The 19276-nt window shown below is 40.1% G+C and overlaps 1 protein-coding gene across 1 annotated transcript in view; it reads left to right on the forward strand.

Annotated features, from left to right (window-relative positions):
- The window catches only part of CR1 (complement component (3b/4b) receptor 1 (Knops blood group)), a 196280-nt gene that overhangs the window by 68367 nt on the left and 108637 nt on the right, over nucleotides 1-19276 (forward strand). Inside the window, exons 16-17 of the mRNA XM_006888005.1 lie at nucleotides 11760-11939; nucleotides 12920-13019. Of these exons, the coding sequence (XP_006888067.1) occupies nucleotides 11760-11939; nucleotides 12920-13019 (280 nt within the window). The remainder of the gene's footprint in view (nucleotides 1-11759; nucleotides 11940-12919; nucleotides 13020-19276) is intronic.

Below are 19276 nucleotides of genomic sequence, written 5' to 3' on the forward strand. Positions count from 1 at the left end.
CTCTCCCTCTCCCTCTCCCTCTCCCTCTCCTTCCCCTCTCCTCTCTCTGTGTATGTCTCTCTCTCTCTGGTATCGGTTGTTTTTAAATATATGAAGCCCTGTCAGGTACTTTGACCAAGAACAAATAAAGTTAAAATGGAGCCAAAGGAGGAATTCCAGTCATATTTCTTTTCCAAAAGCCCTTATTCTTGCCTTTTCTTGCTTTTGACACCCCCCCCCCAGGATAGGAGTGAGAGTAAAACAATTCATTTCGTTAAGAGGTGACATCTCTCAATTCGACATCAAGAAACGAATTCTTCATATATCACATACGCTTGAGGCTACAAATTGCTTCCACGCAGAGAGCAGACATTTCCTGAGCTGACCTACCCACATTGTATTCTTTAAAGGTGAAAAGGAATGCAGGGATGTGTGGAAGGCAGCTGCAATAATCCACTTTTTTGCCTGGAACTATCTGCCTCCACATACAGAATAAATGCATCATGGAGCTACACCCCAAGCATATTTTTTGCCCCCGTGCTTGGGTCCCCCCCCCAACAATGTCCAATTAATTACCCACATTTGTGCTTACTTAGCTAATCCACAGTGAACAGTTTATGAGGTTTTTTTTTACCACATCAGAGAAGCTCTTCCCCTAAGTCTGGCTTCTGTCTCTCTCCCAACTTCACAGCACGCACCTTCCTACAGAATATAATCTTCTTCAAACGTACAATCCCTGGCAGGAACGGGACACGCAGTAAGCAAAACAGCTCGTGCTTGCTACCGCGCTGTCTAGTATTAAGTCATCGTGGGGTTTTGCTTGCTTAACTGGGTTCTGCGCCCGCAGGTCCCTAAAAGTGGTCTTTGGGAAAGAGAGTCTCATAAGAAACTAAGGAAGTGAGAGTAAACAAGACCTTACCTAGGAGTTCTGAGAGAGGAAATTGGCGCCCTCCCCAGACAGCCCTGGGCTGTGCGCCCCGCGGCGATTGGTCTCTGGCTTGGCTGCGCTCGGTCTCCACTTGCAGTTCTGCGAATTGGCAGTCTGACCGTGAGAAGCGCTCGCAGAGCATGGAGGACTCTTCTGCGAGGCGCTTGGAGCCCCTCCGGCCGCCGAGCCGCGCTCCGTCCCGGCTCCGAGGGGCCCTCCTAGCGCTCCTGGTGCTGCTCGCGCTGCGGGAGACCCGGGGTGAGCACGGGGCGCGCACGGGGTGGCGGGCGCGGGGACTGGGGCCGTCCTGTCCGGGCTAAGCGTCGCTGGAAGGCTTGGGGTGATCGCCCTTTTACACCAGAGACGCTGGTCGCCTTTCCATTAAGAGTCTCATTTTGTTTTACAAGGAGCTTTGAGATGTGGAGCATAAAGGTGGGCGCAGATGCTAATATGTGCAGGGCAAAGTCCTTGCATTTGCGTGTTAATCGTCTGGACTGGCTTGGAGTGGAGTGTGGCGCTAATGATAGTGGAAGAAGGTGGGTCTGGAGATTCGACAAACGTTAGTACATCTGTCTGAGTCCGTTTTCTCATTAGGGGAGGCTGGATATTGACATCAATACCTCCTGTACTTGCTACCTGACTGGTATAAAAGGTGGCAGGTGTCTTAACATGCCTGCCACTGTAGTAGTTTGTCTCCTAACCATTATTACCTTTACCAGGATTTTTGGGTAAGTATTCCTAAACAGCCCTGTGTGGAGCTGTTCTCACCTCCTTTACCCTCAAACCACTACTCATCTCACTGCCTTTCCCTCATGGCTTCTGATTTGGATCCAACTCAAAAACAACCCTTCATTGTCCCAGGCTGTACCTGACACATGAAGAAACTGCCCACGTTTCTCCCTTAGGGTAGCTAGTGGATTCGAACCTCTGGACAGGCACTGACTGGGTTGGTAGCACAATTTCCCACAGACTCAGAGATATTGTGGGTTTGGGTTCCATACCACAGCAATGGAATTATTATTGCAATAGATGGGATCATAGGAATTTCTTGGTTTTTCAGTGCATTTAAAAGTTATGTTTATACTATTAGAAAGTTTGAAATATTTTGAGAATTACCAAAATGTGACACAGATACAAAATGGGCACGGTGCTGTTGGGAGAACCTGTGCCAAATGGCTTGGTCTAGGCAGGGTGGTTACAAACTTTCAGCTTGTTTCAAACACACAGAGACACAGTATCTGCAATGCAATTAAATGATATGTTTCTAAGAATCTCCACGTGCAACTATTGAGCACCTACTTTAAGAAAAATTCCTTGCTAAGCACTTAGGGTTAGAAAATATGTGAAGCTTCAGAACCATCAAATGTAACAAGTTCAGGCAGAAGGAGCTTTTCACCTGTAGTGCATTTTAGATACATGTTTAGTACAAAAGAAAACCTGTGGCACTATGGAAATTTTGAGGCTGCACCTTCCCTTCCTGCTAACTTCAAGAAAACTTTGCCAATTAGGGCCCTCCTCTTCCTAATTTTAGCCTCATCAGAAGTCATCTTGTTTACTTAGAGTCAAGATCACCCACAAAAACCGAGGCCTGATCAGGGTTCCCACTTCTCTTGTGCTGGCATCTCACATTCATTAATTGACTGCAATTTCTCATCTATGGGAATAAGGAAAGAAGGGAGTGAAGTTTCAACAGCAATAAATAAAATTTGATCAATACACATCAACAAGTCACTTTTCAGGTGGACAGAGGTGCTAAAATCTCAAAACTTATTTTCAGAAGAGATCCATGTCAAGTAAGTGAAATCTGCTGTTAGTGCTTAAAATGTGTGACAGAGAGACAGAGGAAGAGAGAGAGAGAGACTGATTTAAAAAAAAACACAAAACTATGTGGACCTTTTGAGTATCAAGCCTCCTCCTTACTGGAAATGTATTCATTTGCCAGTGTTTATTAAATCAGTGTTATGAACAATTACAGCTGTTATATGTAGGGTCATTAAGAGTTCTAGTTGACTTGATGACACCTAACAACAGCTATTTTCCTCATGCCAGCCTCAAGCACTATTATTTGCAATAAATATTTACAGAGTTTCTTACAACAACTTCCAAGTGTGAAACAGCTTAAATGTTCTAAATCGTATTGTCAAAGTGATTTAAGTGAAGAGAAAATGTTAAGAAATTTTAAAGTTTAACAAAAATTAAAGAAAGCTGTGCTCCCATGGTGTGTGTGTGTGTGTGTGTGTGTGTGTGTGTGTGTGTGTAAGGTGCTGTTGGTTGTATACTGCCACGCTGGAAATGATTCATAGCTGTCCCTCCAGCAGATTTTCAGAGGCAGTAAATCACACTGGAGGATATTGTCCATCTTTGTCCTACAGTAAAACTGGTGGATTCAAACCACCTACCTTTGGATTGGCAGTGCAGTTCCTTACCACTAAACAAAAGGTCATTATAAAGACAGAAGAGAAAGAGAAAATCCAATAATGGATGCCAGAAGAAACTATGAAAATTATACTAGAGCATCAAGAAGCCAAAACAAAGGAAAAAGATGCTGAAGTAAAAGAGCTGAACAAAAGGTTTCAAAGAGCATCCGTTCGTGAAGACAAAGCAAAGCGTCATAATAAAATATGCAAAGAGCTGGAATCAGGATAAAAAGGGAAGAACTTGCTCAGCATTTCTCAAACAGAAAGACCAGAAAAACAAATTTAAGACTCGAGCTGCAATACTGAGAGATGCTATACGCAAAATCTTGAATAATCTAGGAACCAACAAAAGAAGATGGAAGGAATGCACACTCTCACTGTACAAAAAGAATTGGTTGACACTGAAAAATTCCATAAAGTACCTACCAGATGAACAAGAACCTATGGTAACAAATGAAGAAGGTCAAGTCACATTGGACATAGTAGGGAAAAAAAAATAAGGCTCCAGGAATAGATGGGTTACCAAATGATGTGTTTCAACTAACAGATGCAGCCCTGAACATGCTCACTAGTCTATGCAAGAAAATTTGGAGGATAGCTGCCTCACCAACTGACTGGAAGAGACCCACATCTCTTCCCATTCCCAAGAAAGGTGATCCAACAGAATGTAGAAATTATCAAACTATCACATGCAAGCAGAGTAATACTGAAGATTATCCAGAAATAGCTAGAACAGTGCATTGAGAGAGAACTACCAGAAGTTCAAGCTCGATTTAGAAGAGGTTGTGGCACCAAGGATATGTCAGATGGATCTGGCTGAAGGCAGAGAATATCAGAAGAATGCCTATGGTTTATTGACTTTGCAAAGGCATTTGACTGCATGGATCACAATAAACTATGGCTAAGGTTGAGAAGAATGTGAATTCTAGAACACTTAATTGTGCTCATATGATATCTATACCTAGAACAAGAACGTGCTATCCAAACTGAACAAGGGAACAGTGCACGGTTTTAAATCAGGAAGGCTGTACATCAGGGTTTATCATTTTTCCATACCTATTCAATCTGTATGCCGAGCAGATCATTAGAGAAGTTGAACTCTGAAGAAAAATGTGGCATCAGGATTGGAGGGAGACTCATAAACAACCTGTGTTATGCAGATAACAGCCTTGCTTGCTGAAAGTGAGGAGGATATGAAATGCTTGCTGTAGAAGATCTAAAGCATTCAATATGGATACCTCAACGTCAAAAGGGCAAAAACCCTCACCACTAGGTGGTGATATGATAGACAACATCATCATAGATGGAGAAAAACTATTAAAACTGCCAATGATGTCATTTTACTTGGATCCACAATCAACACCTTTGGTACCAGCAGTCAGGAGATCCAGAGACACATTGCTTTGAACAAGTCTGCTGTCATGCACTTCTCTAAAACACTGAGGTGCAATTGATTCAGGCCATGATCTTTTCAGTCATTTGCTATGCATCTGATAATTGGACAATGAATAATAATGAAAGAATAAGAATTGATGCCGCTGAGTTGTAGTATTGGAGAAGAGTACTGAATATCCCATGGACTTCCAAAAGAACTAACAGATGTGTCTTGCAAAGGGTGCAGTCAGAGTGTTCCTTGGAGGCAAGAATGGTGACGCTTTTTCTCTCATACATTGGACATGTTACTAGGAGAGGTGATTCTTTGGAAAGGGACATCATGCTTGAAAATGTGGAAAATTAGCAGAGAGAAAGACCCCTAATGGGATGGATTGACACAGTGACTGCAGCAAGGGACTTACTTGTATTAGAGATCATGAGAACAGCTCAGGATAGGACAGGATTCAGGTCTGTTCTTCATAGAGTCACTATGAGTGAGACTTGACTCAATGGCACCTAACAACAAGAAGCCACCAGAACTCCCTTAGAAGCAAAGTAGTGTGGTTTTCGAAGTCTCTTGGATGAGCTCTGATTTTTCTAGCCTCTGCCACATATTGGAAGCCCTAGTGATGCAGTGATTATCCACCAACCAAAAGGCTGCTAGTGTGAGTTCACCAGCTATTCCATGGGCGAACAATGTGAGAATCTGCTTTCATAAAGATTACATCTTTGGATATCTTATAGGGAAGTTCTGTTCACTACGGTTGCTATGAGTCAGAATTGACTCAGTGGCAACAGATTTGGATTTATATTTTTTCCACTTACTAGCTGGAGGTCTTAGATCTGGAGATTCTGTTAACATCTCTGAGCTTCATTGTTTCTGTATGTAAAATGAAACAAATTAGCATCCTTGTATCTGAAAGAGTACTGGGGAAAATCAAATGAGGTAGTGCATGTGACAGTGTTTTGCAACTTGAAAAACACCGTGTTATTCTAGAGAAGCAGAACTGAGCCAAAAGGCTTAAAAGGGAAATATCGCAGCTATATTGATCAGGAAAGTTTAAGTAAGAGGAATGTGATTTCAACTCCACTTACATTAAAAGTAACACAGTGGTAAAGGTAGTTAAGACTTTGGTTAAAAATAGGACAGACTCTGGCGCCCTCATCTGGTCCATGCGTCAAGTTTTGGTCATTTATGACTTGATCATGCTATGAAAACGTAGATGGGTTTACATATGTAAAATTAGTTGATTTATTAGTTAGGTTACTTTGTTTTGCCTAAAATAACTTTACTGAGTGGGCATGTAATGTCAATAATCATCTTCATGTAAATTAGAAATAAAAATAACTCTACAAATTCCAAGTCAAGCAAGCAAGAAAAACTGACATCCTCCCACACAGATGCTTAAGCAATCAGAGGCTTTAGAGGAAGAAGCTGTCAGCATGATCCGAACTGAACCCAAAATGACAAAACAAACAAACACAAAGCTAACAAGTAACAAGACAATTAGTTGAAATAAAGCTTCATATCTAAGGCTAAGAGAAAAACTCACTCTGGTTATATTTTCTTCCTCAAAATATTCATGCTTGCCATGTTGTTGTTGTGTACCATAGAATTGAAACTGACCCTCTGGTGGGTTTTGAGAGGCAGTTAATCACACAGGAGGAGATTGTCCATCCTTGTCCCGCAGAGCAGCCGCTGCTGGATTAGAACCACGTGCTTTAGGGATTGCAGCACAGCTTCTTTCCACTAGGTCACCAGAGCTCCCTTATAATCATGATTAGCAAAACATTTTTTATTGTGATTTTAGCAAAAGTTTACAGGAAGGTTGGGGTTTCATTCATTCATTGTTGCACTTTTCCCTCCCTCCTTCTCCCTACCCCAGTCCACTTGCAATGCACCTCTTGTTCCAGACTGTTGTACATGTGATGTCTAATCATACATCCCTTTCAGACAGTTCTCCCCCTCACCTGTTCCAATGAAGTGTTCATTTTTTACAGCAAAACATTTTAAATGCTTCCTCGCGTGTGTTACATTTTTTTAATGTATGTTTTTGTCTATACTGTAAACTGCATACTCATGTTATTGTTGTGACTGTTGGATGCTACCAGGTTGGTTCCGACTCACAGGGACCCTGTGTACAGCAGAATGAATCATCCCCAGGTCCAGAGCCATCCTCATAAGCACTGCTATGTATGAGCCCACTATATCTCTTTGAAGGCTTCCTATTTTTTTCCATACTTTGTACTTCACAGACCAAGTAGGATGTGCTCCTTCATAACATAGCCAAAGGACAGAAGCTGACCTCATTTCTAAGGGACATTCTGATTGGACTTCTTCCAAGACAAATCTGTTTTTTCTGGTAATCCATAGTACTGTCACCTCATAGTCTCCTTACCTTCTCTAGAGAAAGAATTCAACCAGGAGGTTCAGGTCAAATTAGTGAAGAAGGCCACCTTTATGGGAGGAAACGCTGATCAGCCAACCCACAGTGGTTGCTAGGTACTCAACGCAGCTGAGGCCACAAGGTCAGAGTGGGTTGGGGTTTTGGACAGTGCAATTCAAAAGGGAGGCTAAGTGGCCAGTCAGGTAATGGGACTCAGTTTATCCCCATAAATGTAACTTCAGGGATATCATGCCTAGTCTTCCAGGTGTCATGCATGCACGCAGTGGGATTTTCAAGATGGAGTCATTGCAGAGGATTCTGGAATGCGTGGCACCACTTAAGGTGCATGTGCTCTGTAGTAACGTCCTCCAGTTCTACTCTCCTGTCTGTTAAATTACTTTCTGCTTGGAAAGGTCAGTTGTCAGTCAGGACATGCTCCCAGTACTGATTCAAGTTGTTTCCTTGAGACCAGGAAATTAACCTATAGAGAGCAGTCAGTGTCTTATCTTGAGGGAAGATCAGATGTTAATAGATATCAGAGTTAAAGGCACTTACAAGATTTCAGGGTGGTTAGTAGTAAAATTTCCAGAGTGGGTATATAGGTTTTTATTAAGAGCTATAGGGCCTGTAAGACAAGGATAGCTATTCTGCTGCTGGCATTATATTCAATAATCTTTACATTTGAACCATTATTCAAAGACATAAATTTTTTAATCTTCCTTGTTTGTCAACCAAATTTCATGAGCATATGAGACAACTGAACATACCATGGCCTTGTTGCTATTGAGGACCATCGAATCACACCCTCCAGTGGGTTTTCAGAGGCAGTTAATCACATGAGAGGAGATTGTGCATGCTTCTCCTGCAAATATGCCTTAGTCTTCAAAATGATGTCTTTGCTTTTTGACATTGATAGAGATCTGTGGCAGCAGATTTTTCCAGTACATCATTTGATTTCTTGACTTTTGCTTCCATAAATCCTGATCGAGGATCCAAGTGAAGCGAAATCCTGGACAACTTCATCCTTTCCTCCATTTCTCATAATGTTACTTATTTCATTAATTGTAAATGTGGTTTTGTTTTCTTAACGTTGAGGTGTAATCCATACTGAAAGCTTCACCTTTGGTCTTCATGTGAATGAGTGCTTCTAGTTTACTTTGCTTTCAGCAAGCAAAGCAGTGTCACCTGCATGTCGCATCTTGTTAGTAGGTCTTCCTGTAGTCCTGATGCTCTGTTCTTCTCCATCTTATTCAGTTGCTCATATCACTTGTTCAGCATACAGATTTAGTAGAGATAATGAAAGGATACAACCTTGATGCTTGGCTTTTCTGATTTTTAGCTACATAGTATTCTCTTGTTGAAGTCAAACAGCTAACTCTTGGTTTATGTAAATACTCCACATTCCATAATTGCTGCTGTTATGTGCCTTGCGTTGGAACTAACTCATAGCTTACCTGCCAATGAATCCTGTTGGTTTTGTGTGCTATAGACTCAGAACCAACTCATAGCTAACCCTCCAGTAGGTTTTCAGAGGCAATAACACAGGAGGAGATTGACCATCTTTCTTCCATGCAGCTGGTGGATTTGAACTGTGTGCCTTTGGGTTGGCAGCACAGCTCCTTAGGACTAAACCACTAAAGATCCTTGAAGTGGATATACATAGTCATTGCAACAGAAACCATATACATATTAAAAAAAAATAGAATTATTAATATAAATATTTTTAAAATATCCTTTTTTATTGTAAAACTAACATTCTGAAGATGAACCTTGAAAAGATTCTTCTGAGCAAACTAAATAAAATAAATCAGTCACAATATGATAAATGCTATATCATCTCTCATAGATGAAATAATCTAATACATAAAAATTAAAGATTATAAATTGTTAATCAGAGTAGGACAGAGAGAGAAAAATGAAGATTTTGTTTGGACAGCAGAGTTAATCATAGTGAAGTATTTTGGAAAGAGAGAGTAATAATGCAAACCTGTGAAAAATGTAATTCAATGCCATTGAATTGTGAAAGTGCAGCCGTTGTTAACCTAGAAACTATCGTCTTGTGTATGCCTTCATCACAAATGAAAATAAAAGCTAAAACAAAAAAGAAAACAGCATACTTAAACCTTGTGTTGTTGTTCATTGCCGTAGAGTCGAGGCATAATGACCCTATGAATAAAAGGTCTGAAGCCTTTCTATAACTATCATCATTTCTCCAGGTTCATAGAGTTTTCAGAGGCATGTGTTTCCAGAGACATGTGGTTTAGGAAATGGATGACACTCCTGCTTCCAAACTTGTCTTAAAACTGGAAGCTCCACTAAACACTGTCCACCATGGGCAGCTGTTAGGGCATTTTACCTCCAATCACACAAGGTTCAGTTTCACAGCAAACCCAGATTACCTTAGTACCACAAATTGACAGAAGAATGCTGTACAATTTTGAAAATGTTCCTCCAAAATGAAATAATAGCAATAACAATAGGCAATAGGTCCTTCGGCCCAACTGACATTTAAATACGAGGACCCTCATAAAGTTTCCAGAGGCACATGGTTTAGGAAGTGGATGGCACTCCTGCTTCCAAACCTGAATCAATCTGGGAGCTCCACCAAACACTGCCCATGATGGGTAGCCAATTATAGTGTTTGACACACCTATGGCACAGTTGTTCATCATCGCAGCAACTCCATATTACTTCAGTAAAGCAAATAGCCAGACAGCTGCTGTACCACTTAAAAGAGTGTCCATGCAAAAATCAAGTAGCTTGCTCAAAACTCTATCCCAGTGAGATGACTAATGGAAGAGAATTACCATGACAAAAAGATGGGTTTTAACACACATCTCTGGAAAGAGAAGATAGACTAGTGATTGAGTTCAACTTCATGGCTAATGATACAATCAACCATGCCCAAAAATAAATTAAATCTACTGAACTTTGAGTGAAAATAGCTGAGCCTAGCATTTAATTCAAAACTGGTGTCATTTAATTCAAAACTGGTGTTTGTTGTTGTTGATTGCCTTCGAGTCGATCGCGACTCATAGCGACCCTATGAACAAAAGGCTTGAAGCTCCTCTATAACTATCGACATTTAACAAAGTTCACAAGAGTTTCCGGAGGCATGTTGTTTAGGAAGTGGATGCCACTCCTGCTTCCAAAATCATCTTCTAAAAATGTGTGCTTTCATACAGTGAAGTATAGCTTTAGGTATTGAAATTTCATTTTCTGCTGATGTTGAAATGTTGAATTTGACAATAGACTTAAAACTGTGGTGATTGCTACTTTGAGCCAGAGAGAAAGCTTATTAATATTCTCACACAAACCCATTGATGTGGTGGACCACGGAGAGGGAAGATGGGTAGTGAAGCACAGGAGTGTGTCTTGATGCACTAAATCATTTACCTTTAAATCATTTAAGTTTATTCTTACTTCTAGTGAACCTAGATTTGTAAGGGTAGAACTGTACTCCATAAGGTTTTCAGTGGATAATTTTCTGGAATTTGATTACTAGGCTTTCATTCACGATGTCTCAGCATGGACCTGAACCAACCACCTTTCATTTAGAAGCTAAGCATGTTACCAGTTTGTCCAACACAGGGATTCCTTTGATACACTTGTTTGTATGCTGTTAGGTGCTGGCGAGAATGATAAATAAAGATGAGATAGATGGAGCATGAGCAGAGACACTTCATGATTAACTTTCATAGACCAAATAGACTTTGTTGTTGTTATGTGCCATTGAGTCACCTGCAACTTGTAGCGACCCTATGTACAATAGCCTTGACGCCTACTCTATCTTGAGCTAACTTCATTTTCTCTCGCACACCTACCCCAATTACCCTAGTCACTATGTCAATCCATCTCATCTAGGGTCTTCCTCTCTTGTGCTGTTTCTCCACCCTTCCAAGCATGATGTCCCTCTCCAAGGACTAGTCACTCCTGTCAACATGCCCAAAGGATGTGAGATGAAGCTTTAAAATCCTTGCCTCCAAAGAGCAGCCCAGTTTCACATTCTACAGGACAAACCTGTTTGTTCTCATAGCTGTCCATGGCACATTCAGTACTCTTCTCCAGCACCACAACCCAAAGGTATTGATTGTTCTTCTGTCATTCTTAGTCACTACCTAGCTTCCTGATGCATAGCAATTAATTTTGAAGACCATCGTCTGGATCAGGAACACTTTAGTGTCTAGACTGACATCATTGATCTTCAGTATTCTGGAGAGGTCCCTCACAGCAAGATTCTCCCAATGCAATTCCTCTTTTGATTTACTGGCTGCTGGTACCAAAAGTGTTGATTGTGGAGCCTTGCAAGCTGAAGCTGTTAGCAACCTCAATCTCTCCTCCATCTACCATGATGCTGACAATTGGCTCAGTGATAAGAATCTTCTTTTTCTTGATGTTGAGCTTCGATCCATATTGAAGGCTGCAGTCCTTGACCTTCTACAGCAAAGGCCTCAGGTCCTCTTCAGGTTTTGCAAGCAAGATTATAATAACTCTCAAAATACTGAGACTATTTTTATGGATGGTTGCTGATCAGAAAAAGCAAATTTTCTTTTTGCCACTCTTAAATTGTTCTCTCTCTCCTTTTATCACAGCATTGAGTATATTAAAGAGAAAGAAGAGTTAGGATGGAAATTTCTTCATTAACTTTAGTATCACTGTGGTCTTGATCCCCAGGTCAATGCAAGGGCCCACCAATGTTTCAGTATGCCAAACTTAAAAACCAGACAGATGAAACTCAATTTCCTAATGGGACGGTTTTGAAGTATGAATGCCGCCTTGGATACAACAAGAGGACTTTCCTTATCACCTGTCAAGGAAACTTGACCTGGTCAAACAAGGAAAATGTCTGTAAACGTAAGTATCTGTGGACTAGATTAGATTTTATTAAGTTCACTCTTCTTTGGAACTCATATACATGGCTTAACAAATCTACCCAGTGTATAGAATATAAACATTATTTTTGTACATCTTATATTCTCTCTGTGATGAGGCCCCAGCATCTTATTGACAAGTTCCTTTCATGAGAAATGACCAACACAAGGCATGACTTAGTGATAGCCCTCATTCACTGAAGATCTCCTTTTTTTAATGACTAAACTAATGACTCAGGACAGGAAAGAAATCATGTTGAATAACTAAGTAAGGAGAAAAGCCTAGGTTTTGATGCTTTTTAATTGCTGTTAGGTGCCATTGAATCAACTATGACTCGCAGCGTGACCTTATGAACCAAAGATTGAAACCTTGCCCTATCTTTTTTAATTTTACTGGTTGAATGACAATATAAGTTTGATGATAATAAATGAACTTCACCTTTTTTTCAGAAGGTGCAGTATGAGGATTTGACAGATCTGAGAAGGAAATCTTTTTTTTTAAAGTCATATTTTTTAGGTAGCTAATCCTAAACTCTATGCCACTGGGGGGGGGGGTGAATGCCATAATGGTTACCCATGGTGCACTGTTTGGTGAAGCTCCAAGATTAAGAGATGTTTGGAAACAGGAGTGGCATCTACTTCCTAAATAACATGCCTCTGGAAACTATGAACTTTAAAAAAAAAGAGAGAGAGAAAGAAAGAGAAATGTCAATAGTTACAGAAAAGCTTCAGGCCTTTTGTTCATAGGGTCACTATGAGTTGTGCTCAACTCAACAGTGAACAAAAACAACAATCCTAAAGCAGCCTAGTGAGTTTTTCAAAGTAGTACATTTTGTGGAAATATCAGAACTACAAATGCTCTCTGGGAACTTATAAACAGGTTATTACCTTCTATAACAACAAAAGTTCAGAATATTTAACACCCAGTCCCAAAATTATGCTTTCTCTCCCCACCCCCCTTAGGTAAAACATGTAGATTTCCTCCAGAGCCTGACCATGGTTTTGTGCATGTGAACACAGACTTGCAATTTGGATCAAGTGTAAATTATTCTTGTGCTGAAGGGTGAGTTGACAGTTCTACAATCATAATAACAATCTCTAAACCATGATCTTAGAAAGGAAATGTCAGCCCATTAAAACCAAGTAATAAGATTTATAAGCAGAGTTTGACGCCTTTGAGTTGTGGTGTTGGAGAAGAGCACTAAACATCCCATGGACAGCCAAAAGAACAAATAAATATATGTCTTGGAAAAGATAAAGCTTGAGAACTCTTTGGAGGCAAAGATGACGAGGCTTGGCCTCATATACTTTGAGGATGTTGCTAGGAAGGGCTATTCCTTGGAGAGGGACATGGTACTGGGAAGGGTGGAGGGTCAGTGAAGGAGAGGAAGACCCTTAACCAGGTGGATTGACATAGTGACTGCTGCAACAGCTCTCATGTGTCAGAAAGTGTGCATGATGCAGGATAGGACAGTGTTCAGATCCACCGTTCATAGGCTGAGTCATACTCGACTCGACAGCACCTAACAACAACAGAAAGTAGAGATGGTGGCTAGAACTGAAGCATTAAACTCCCTTCTAATTTACCAAAACTATTTAAAATATAGGAAAAATGAGTATATGTGCTGGAAATTAGAACACAGTTCCTGAATGTCTAAATGAATGGACCTAAAACCAAGTGACATGTTCACTAGATGAGAAGGAACAATTCCTTAAGGAAGAAAATGGAACAAACCCAAGTATCCTGACCTCAGAGCAACACAAACAGATGGTGACCTGTGAGGGAAATGGGAGAGACTGAGTTGTCTGAGATCATGTAGCAATTGTAGTGGACAAATATTAGTTGTCTTAGCCCTTCACCAAAAGTGCACACAGCACAAGAATCTTTCCTGGGCTTTCACTGTTGGGAGAAGACAAATCTGGGATTGAAATGTATATGTTGAATTTTGCTTTGATTTCATTAGTTTAGTTTTAGTCATTGCTTACTTAGAATGCACAAAAACATGTATAAGAAGCTTTATAATATAGAAAAAGATATAATATTTATATCTAATATAATATTTTTCTAATATATTAAAAACCTTTCTATAAAATACTATAATATATTTATAATATATATCAATATATTTATAATATATCCATAGTGTGATCCATTGCTAATTAAAAATACATATCCTATGTGAAAGACAAAAATAATAAACTTTACAATACACACCATACATCTTAAAAAACTTAATACCTTTAAAGTCTCCCATGTGCCCCTCCTAATTCCCAGTCCTCCACCTTCTCAACCCTTCCAGAAGTAACCACCATCCTGAATTATACATTTTTTCATTTTTTTTTGTATTTCCTTACATTTTGCCTAGTACATAGACCTTCTCAGTACTTTTTGGTTTCACATGCATTTAAATATGTTCTAAAATACATAACATATAAACTTTTCTATAATTTGCTTGCACTCACCAGTCTATGCCAGGAAGTTTGGAGGATGGCTTTCTGGCCAACAGAAATGAAGAAGCTCATGTTTTTTCCCATTCCCAAGAAAGGTGATCCAACTGAATGTGAAAACTATCAAACAATATCATTGATATCACATGCAAGCAAGGTACTACTGAAGATCATTCAAAAACAGCTGGCACAGTACATAGATAGGGAACTGCAAGAAGTTCCGGCAGGATTTAGAAGAGGTCGTGGCACCAGAGGTATCATTGCTGATGTCAGATGGATCCTGGCTGAAATAAGGAATACCAGGAGAATGTCTAATTATGTTTTATGACTATGCAAAGGCTTTTGACTATGTGGATCATAACAAGTTGTGGCTGACGTTGAGAAGAGTGAGAATCACAGAGCACTTAATTGTGGTTGGTTTTTGGTTTTTTGGTTTGGGGTTTCTTTTTTTCTCTACCTGGACCAGGAGACTGTTGTGCAATTGGAGCAGTGGAGCACTGCATGGTTTGGAATTGGAAATGGAGTGTGCTAGGGTTGTATTTTCTCTCCATACCTATTCAATCTGTATGCTAAGCAAATTATCCAAGAAGCTGGAATCTATAAGGAGGAGTGTGGCCTCAGGATTGGAGGTAGATTCATTAATAACATGTGTTATGCAGATGACACAACCAACCTTGCTTGCTGAAAGTGAGAAGGACTTGAAGCACTTGTTGCAGAAGATTGAGGAATGCAGCATTCAGTGTGGATTGCATCTCAATGTCAGGAAAACAAAGATTCTTACCACTGGATCAATAGGCAGCATCATGACAGATGGAGAGGAGATTCAAAGTGTCAAGAGCTTCATCTTGTTTGGGTCCACAATTAACACTGTTGGTACCAGCAGTCAGGAAATAAGGAGATACATTACACTGGGAAAATCTGCAGTTAGGGACTTTTCCAAGTTATTGAGGTGTAGTGATGTCAGTTTGTGGACTAAGGTGCATCTGATTCAAGCCATAATCTTTGCTATTACTAGCTGTGCATCTGAGTGCTGGACAATGAATATGGATGACAGAAAAAGAATTGACACCTTTGATTATAAGTCTAAAAAAATTGCAATACACAACATTTTACAACTCCTAAATAGGCTCAATTGTAGAGTTGAGATGACAAAAGATAAAATCCGTGAACTTGAGGCTAAATTAATATGATTTGTTTTGTTTAAACAACAGAGAAAAAGTAGTATTAAAACATAGATAATGGACAGAGCCTCAGGAAGCTATAAAACAATAATAAAGGCTCTAATATTTGTATCATCAAAGTTCTAGAAGGAAAAGAAAAAGAATATGGGATGAAAAAAAATCTTTTTTATACTAATAGCCAGGAAATAAAAAACGTATTGCAATGGGAAAGTTTGTGGTTAGGGACCTCTCTAACGTACTCAAGAGCAACGGTGTCTCTCTGGAGACTAAGGTGCACCTGATACAGGCCATGGTCTTTGCAATCACTTGTTATGCATCAGAGAGTTGGACAATAACTAGGGAGGATAGAAGGAGAACTGATGCCTTTGAGCTGTGGTGCTGGAGAAGAGTATTGAATGTACCATGGACTGCCAAGAAAACAAACAGATTCATCGTAGAGAGGATTAAACCAGGCTGTTCCTTGGAGGCAAGGATTCTGGGGCTTCGCCTGACATACTTTGGACATGTTGTAAGGAGAGACAGGTCTTTAGAGAGGGACATCATGCTGGGCAGAACGGAGGGACAGCGCAGGAGGGGAAGACCCTCTATGAGGTGGATTGATTCAGTGACTGGGGTAATCGGGATGGGTGTGTCAGAGGCAATGAGATTGGCACAGGATAGAGCATGGTTTAGGGCTGTTGTACATAGGGTCGCTATGAGTCGCAAATGACTCGACGGCACATAACAACAACAACAAGAATAGCCAAAAACTTGTCAAATTTGTGGAAAGATAAGCCTACAGATTTAAGAAGCTGCCCAAATACAGTAAACCTAAAGACATTTTCACAAATGTACATCATAATTAAGCTCCTAAAAACTAAAGTTCATAGGGTTTCCAGAGGCAAGCTATTTACAGAAGTGGATGCCACTCCTGTTTCCAAGTTTGTATTAATCAGGGAGCTCCACCAAACACTGTCCACCACCAAATCGACGGCACTTAACAACAACAACAAAAACTAAAGTTAAAAAAATTCTTTAAAATGATAGGAAAACATATATCCTTCAGGAATAAAGAAAAAATAAAGACTTTTCCAGTTGAAGGAAAACTGATTGTGTCACTAGCACACTAGTTAAAGAAAGCTCTGTTGTTGTTGCTGTTGTTGTGTTGTTGTTATGTGCTGTCAAGTCAGAACTGACCCATAGCTTGCCGTCTAGTGCGTTTTCAGAGGCAGTTAATCGCCTGGGAGGAGATTGCCCATCCTTTTCCTGCAGAGCAGTTGGTGGATTCAAGCTGGAAAAAGAACTCTACAGACAGAAATAATAATAGAAGGAGACTTAGAATTTCATAAAAGAAATACAATAGCAGAATGTGGAAGGGTTAATATGCTATTTGATAGTTGAAGTAAACACTGGGAAACATTAGTTGTGGTAAAAACTGTATTTTGGAAAAACTGCTGCGATAAAATTTCATCTAAAATGTGGGGCAGGTAAAGGGAACTTAATGGAGGTAAGTTTTCAATAATTGACTCAGGTGCAAAAATAACACTATCAATATGGTAAAACATTATTTTTATATGTATATATGAGAAGGAATGCGAAGCGAGGGAAGCAGAGGAAAAAATAAAATTAAATCCTTGCAAAATACATTAAAAGATAGATGGTACATAGGAGAAAGATGAACAGTCTTCTCCCATGTGATTTACTGCTTTTAAAAGTCCACTGGAGGGTCAGCTATGATTTATTCCAACTCAACAATACATCACAACAACAACGACAACATATATCTATCTTTATATCTCCCTATCAACAATCTGCGTTATGCAGATGACACAACCTTGCTCGCTGAAACTGAGGAGGACCTCATGCACTTACTGCAGAGGGTCAAGGACTGCAGCCTTCAATATGGACTAAGACTCAATGTCAAGAAGATAAAAATTCTCACCACTGGACCAATCAGTAGCATCAGGATGGATGGCGAAGAGATTGAGATTGTTCACAGCTTCAGTCTGCGTGGCTCCACGGTCAACACTCTTGGCACCAGTAGCCAGGAAATAAAAAAACATATTGCGATGGGAAAGTCTGCAGTTAGGAACCTCTCTAAAGTACTCAAGAACAACGGTGTCTCTCTGGAGACTAAGGTGCGCCTGATACAGGCCATGATTTTTGCAATCACTTGTTATGCATCAGAGAGTTGAACAATGACTAGGGAGGATAGAAGGAGAATTGATGCCTTTGAGCTGTGGTGCTGGAGAACAGAATTGAATGTACCATGGACTGCCAAGAAAACAAACAGATTCATCGTAGAGAGGATTAAACCAGGCTGTTCCTTGGAGGCAAGGATTCTGGGGCTTCGCCTGACATACTTTGGACATGTTGTAAGGAGAGACAGGTCTTTGGAGAGGGACATCATGCTGGGTAGAGTAGAGGGATAGCGCAGGAGGGGAAGACCCTCTATGAGGTGGATTGATTCAGTGACTGGGGTAATCGGGATGGGTGTGTTAGAGGCAATGAGATTGGCACAGGATAGAGCATGGTTTAGGGCTGTTGTACATAGGGTCGCTATGAGTTGCAAACGACTCAACGGCACATAACAACAACAATATAAAATGTACCCTATGGGATATGTTTCCCTAGTATTTGCAACTGTATTGATTGGCTGTAATTAAAGGAGGGAATGGAAGAGGTTAAGAGTGGGAGTGGGATAAAGAGAAAATAAAAATGCTACATTGTTGTTGTTATTATTATGTCCCTTTGAGTCACCTAGAGCTCTTAGTGACCCTGTGTACAACAGTTCTGAAACCTGACCTATCCTGAACCAGTCTCACTGCCTCAGACACAACTACCCCCACTGCCCCAGTTACAGTGTCAGTGTCAATCCATCTCATCTGGGATCTTCCTCACCTGCGCTGTCCCTCCACCCTTCTGAGCATGATGTCCTTCTCCAAGGACTGGTCCCTCCAGGCCATGCGCCCAAAGTATATGAGACAGAGCTTCAATACCTTTCTTCATATGCTTATAGTATTAGAATATTAATCAGGTTTTGCAAACAAACCTCATTTGGAGGGGGTAAAAACCTCCCAAAAATTTAAAATGCACCCCAAAATACATTATTATGGTAACACATGTTATGTGTGTATATTATAATACTTAAAGCAATCTTGAAGAAAACTATACAAAGCAATATACTTACAGTTTAAATAAATTAATACAAAATCATTTGTAAGTTCACATTAAGGGATAAGAAAGCAAGTAAAGGGAAACAGGAAAGTGATAAAGGAAACAAACAGAAAACAAGAAAATGGAAGATTTTAATGTGAATAATTCCTTGAATGTAAATTTTCCAAATAACAATTTAAAGATAGTTTGACAAAGTGGATAATAAGATAATGATGTACTGCCTGCAAAAAAATTCACTTCAAACACATGGAATAAGTCAAATAAAATGACAGAAAAAATGTTTAGCTAACAAATTTTTAAAGTTGTTGTTGTATACCATCGAGTTGGAGCCAACCCATAGCTGATCATTCGGTGGGTTTTCAGAGGCAGTTAATCACATGAGAGGAAGTCGCCCATCCTTCTGCCATGGAGCAGCTAGTGGATTTGAACCACATGCCTTCAGGGCTGCAGCCCAGCATCTTGCCACTAGGACACCAGAGCTCCTTTTTCTAAAGTAGATGTGTCTATATTAATATTACAAAAAGTAGAGGTTATA

This window comes from Elephantulus edwardii, unplaced genomic scaffold (assembly GCF_000299155.1).
Source record: "Elephantulus edwardii isolate Elephantulus edwardi_28Jun2011 unplaced genomic scaffold, EleEdw1.0 scaffold00063, whole genome shotgun sequence".
Classification (NCBI taxonomy): domain Eukaryota; kingdom Metazoa; phylum Chordata; class Mammalia; order Macroscelidea; family Macroscelididae; genus Elephantulus; species Elephantulus edwardii.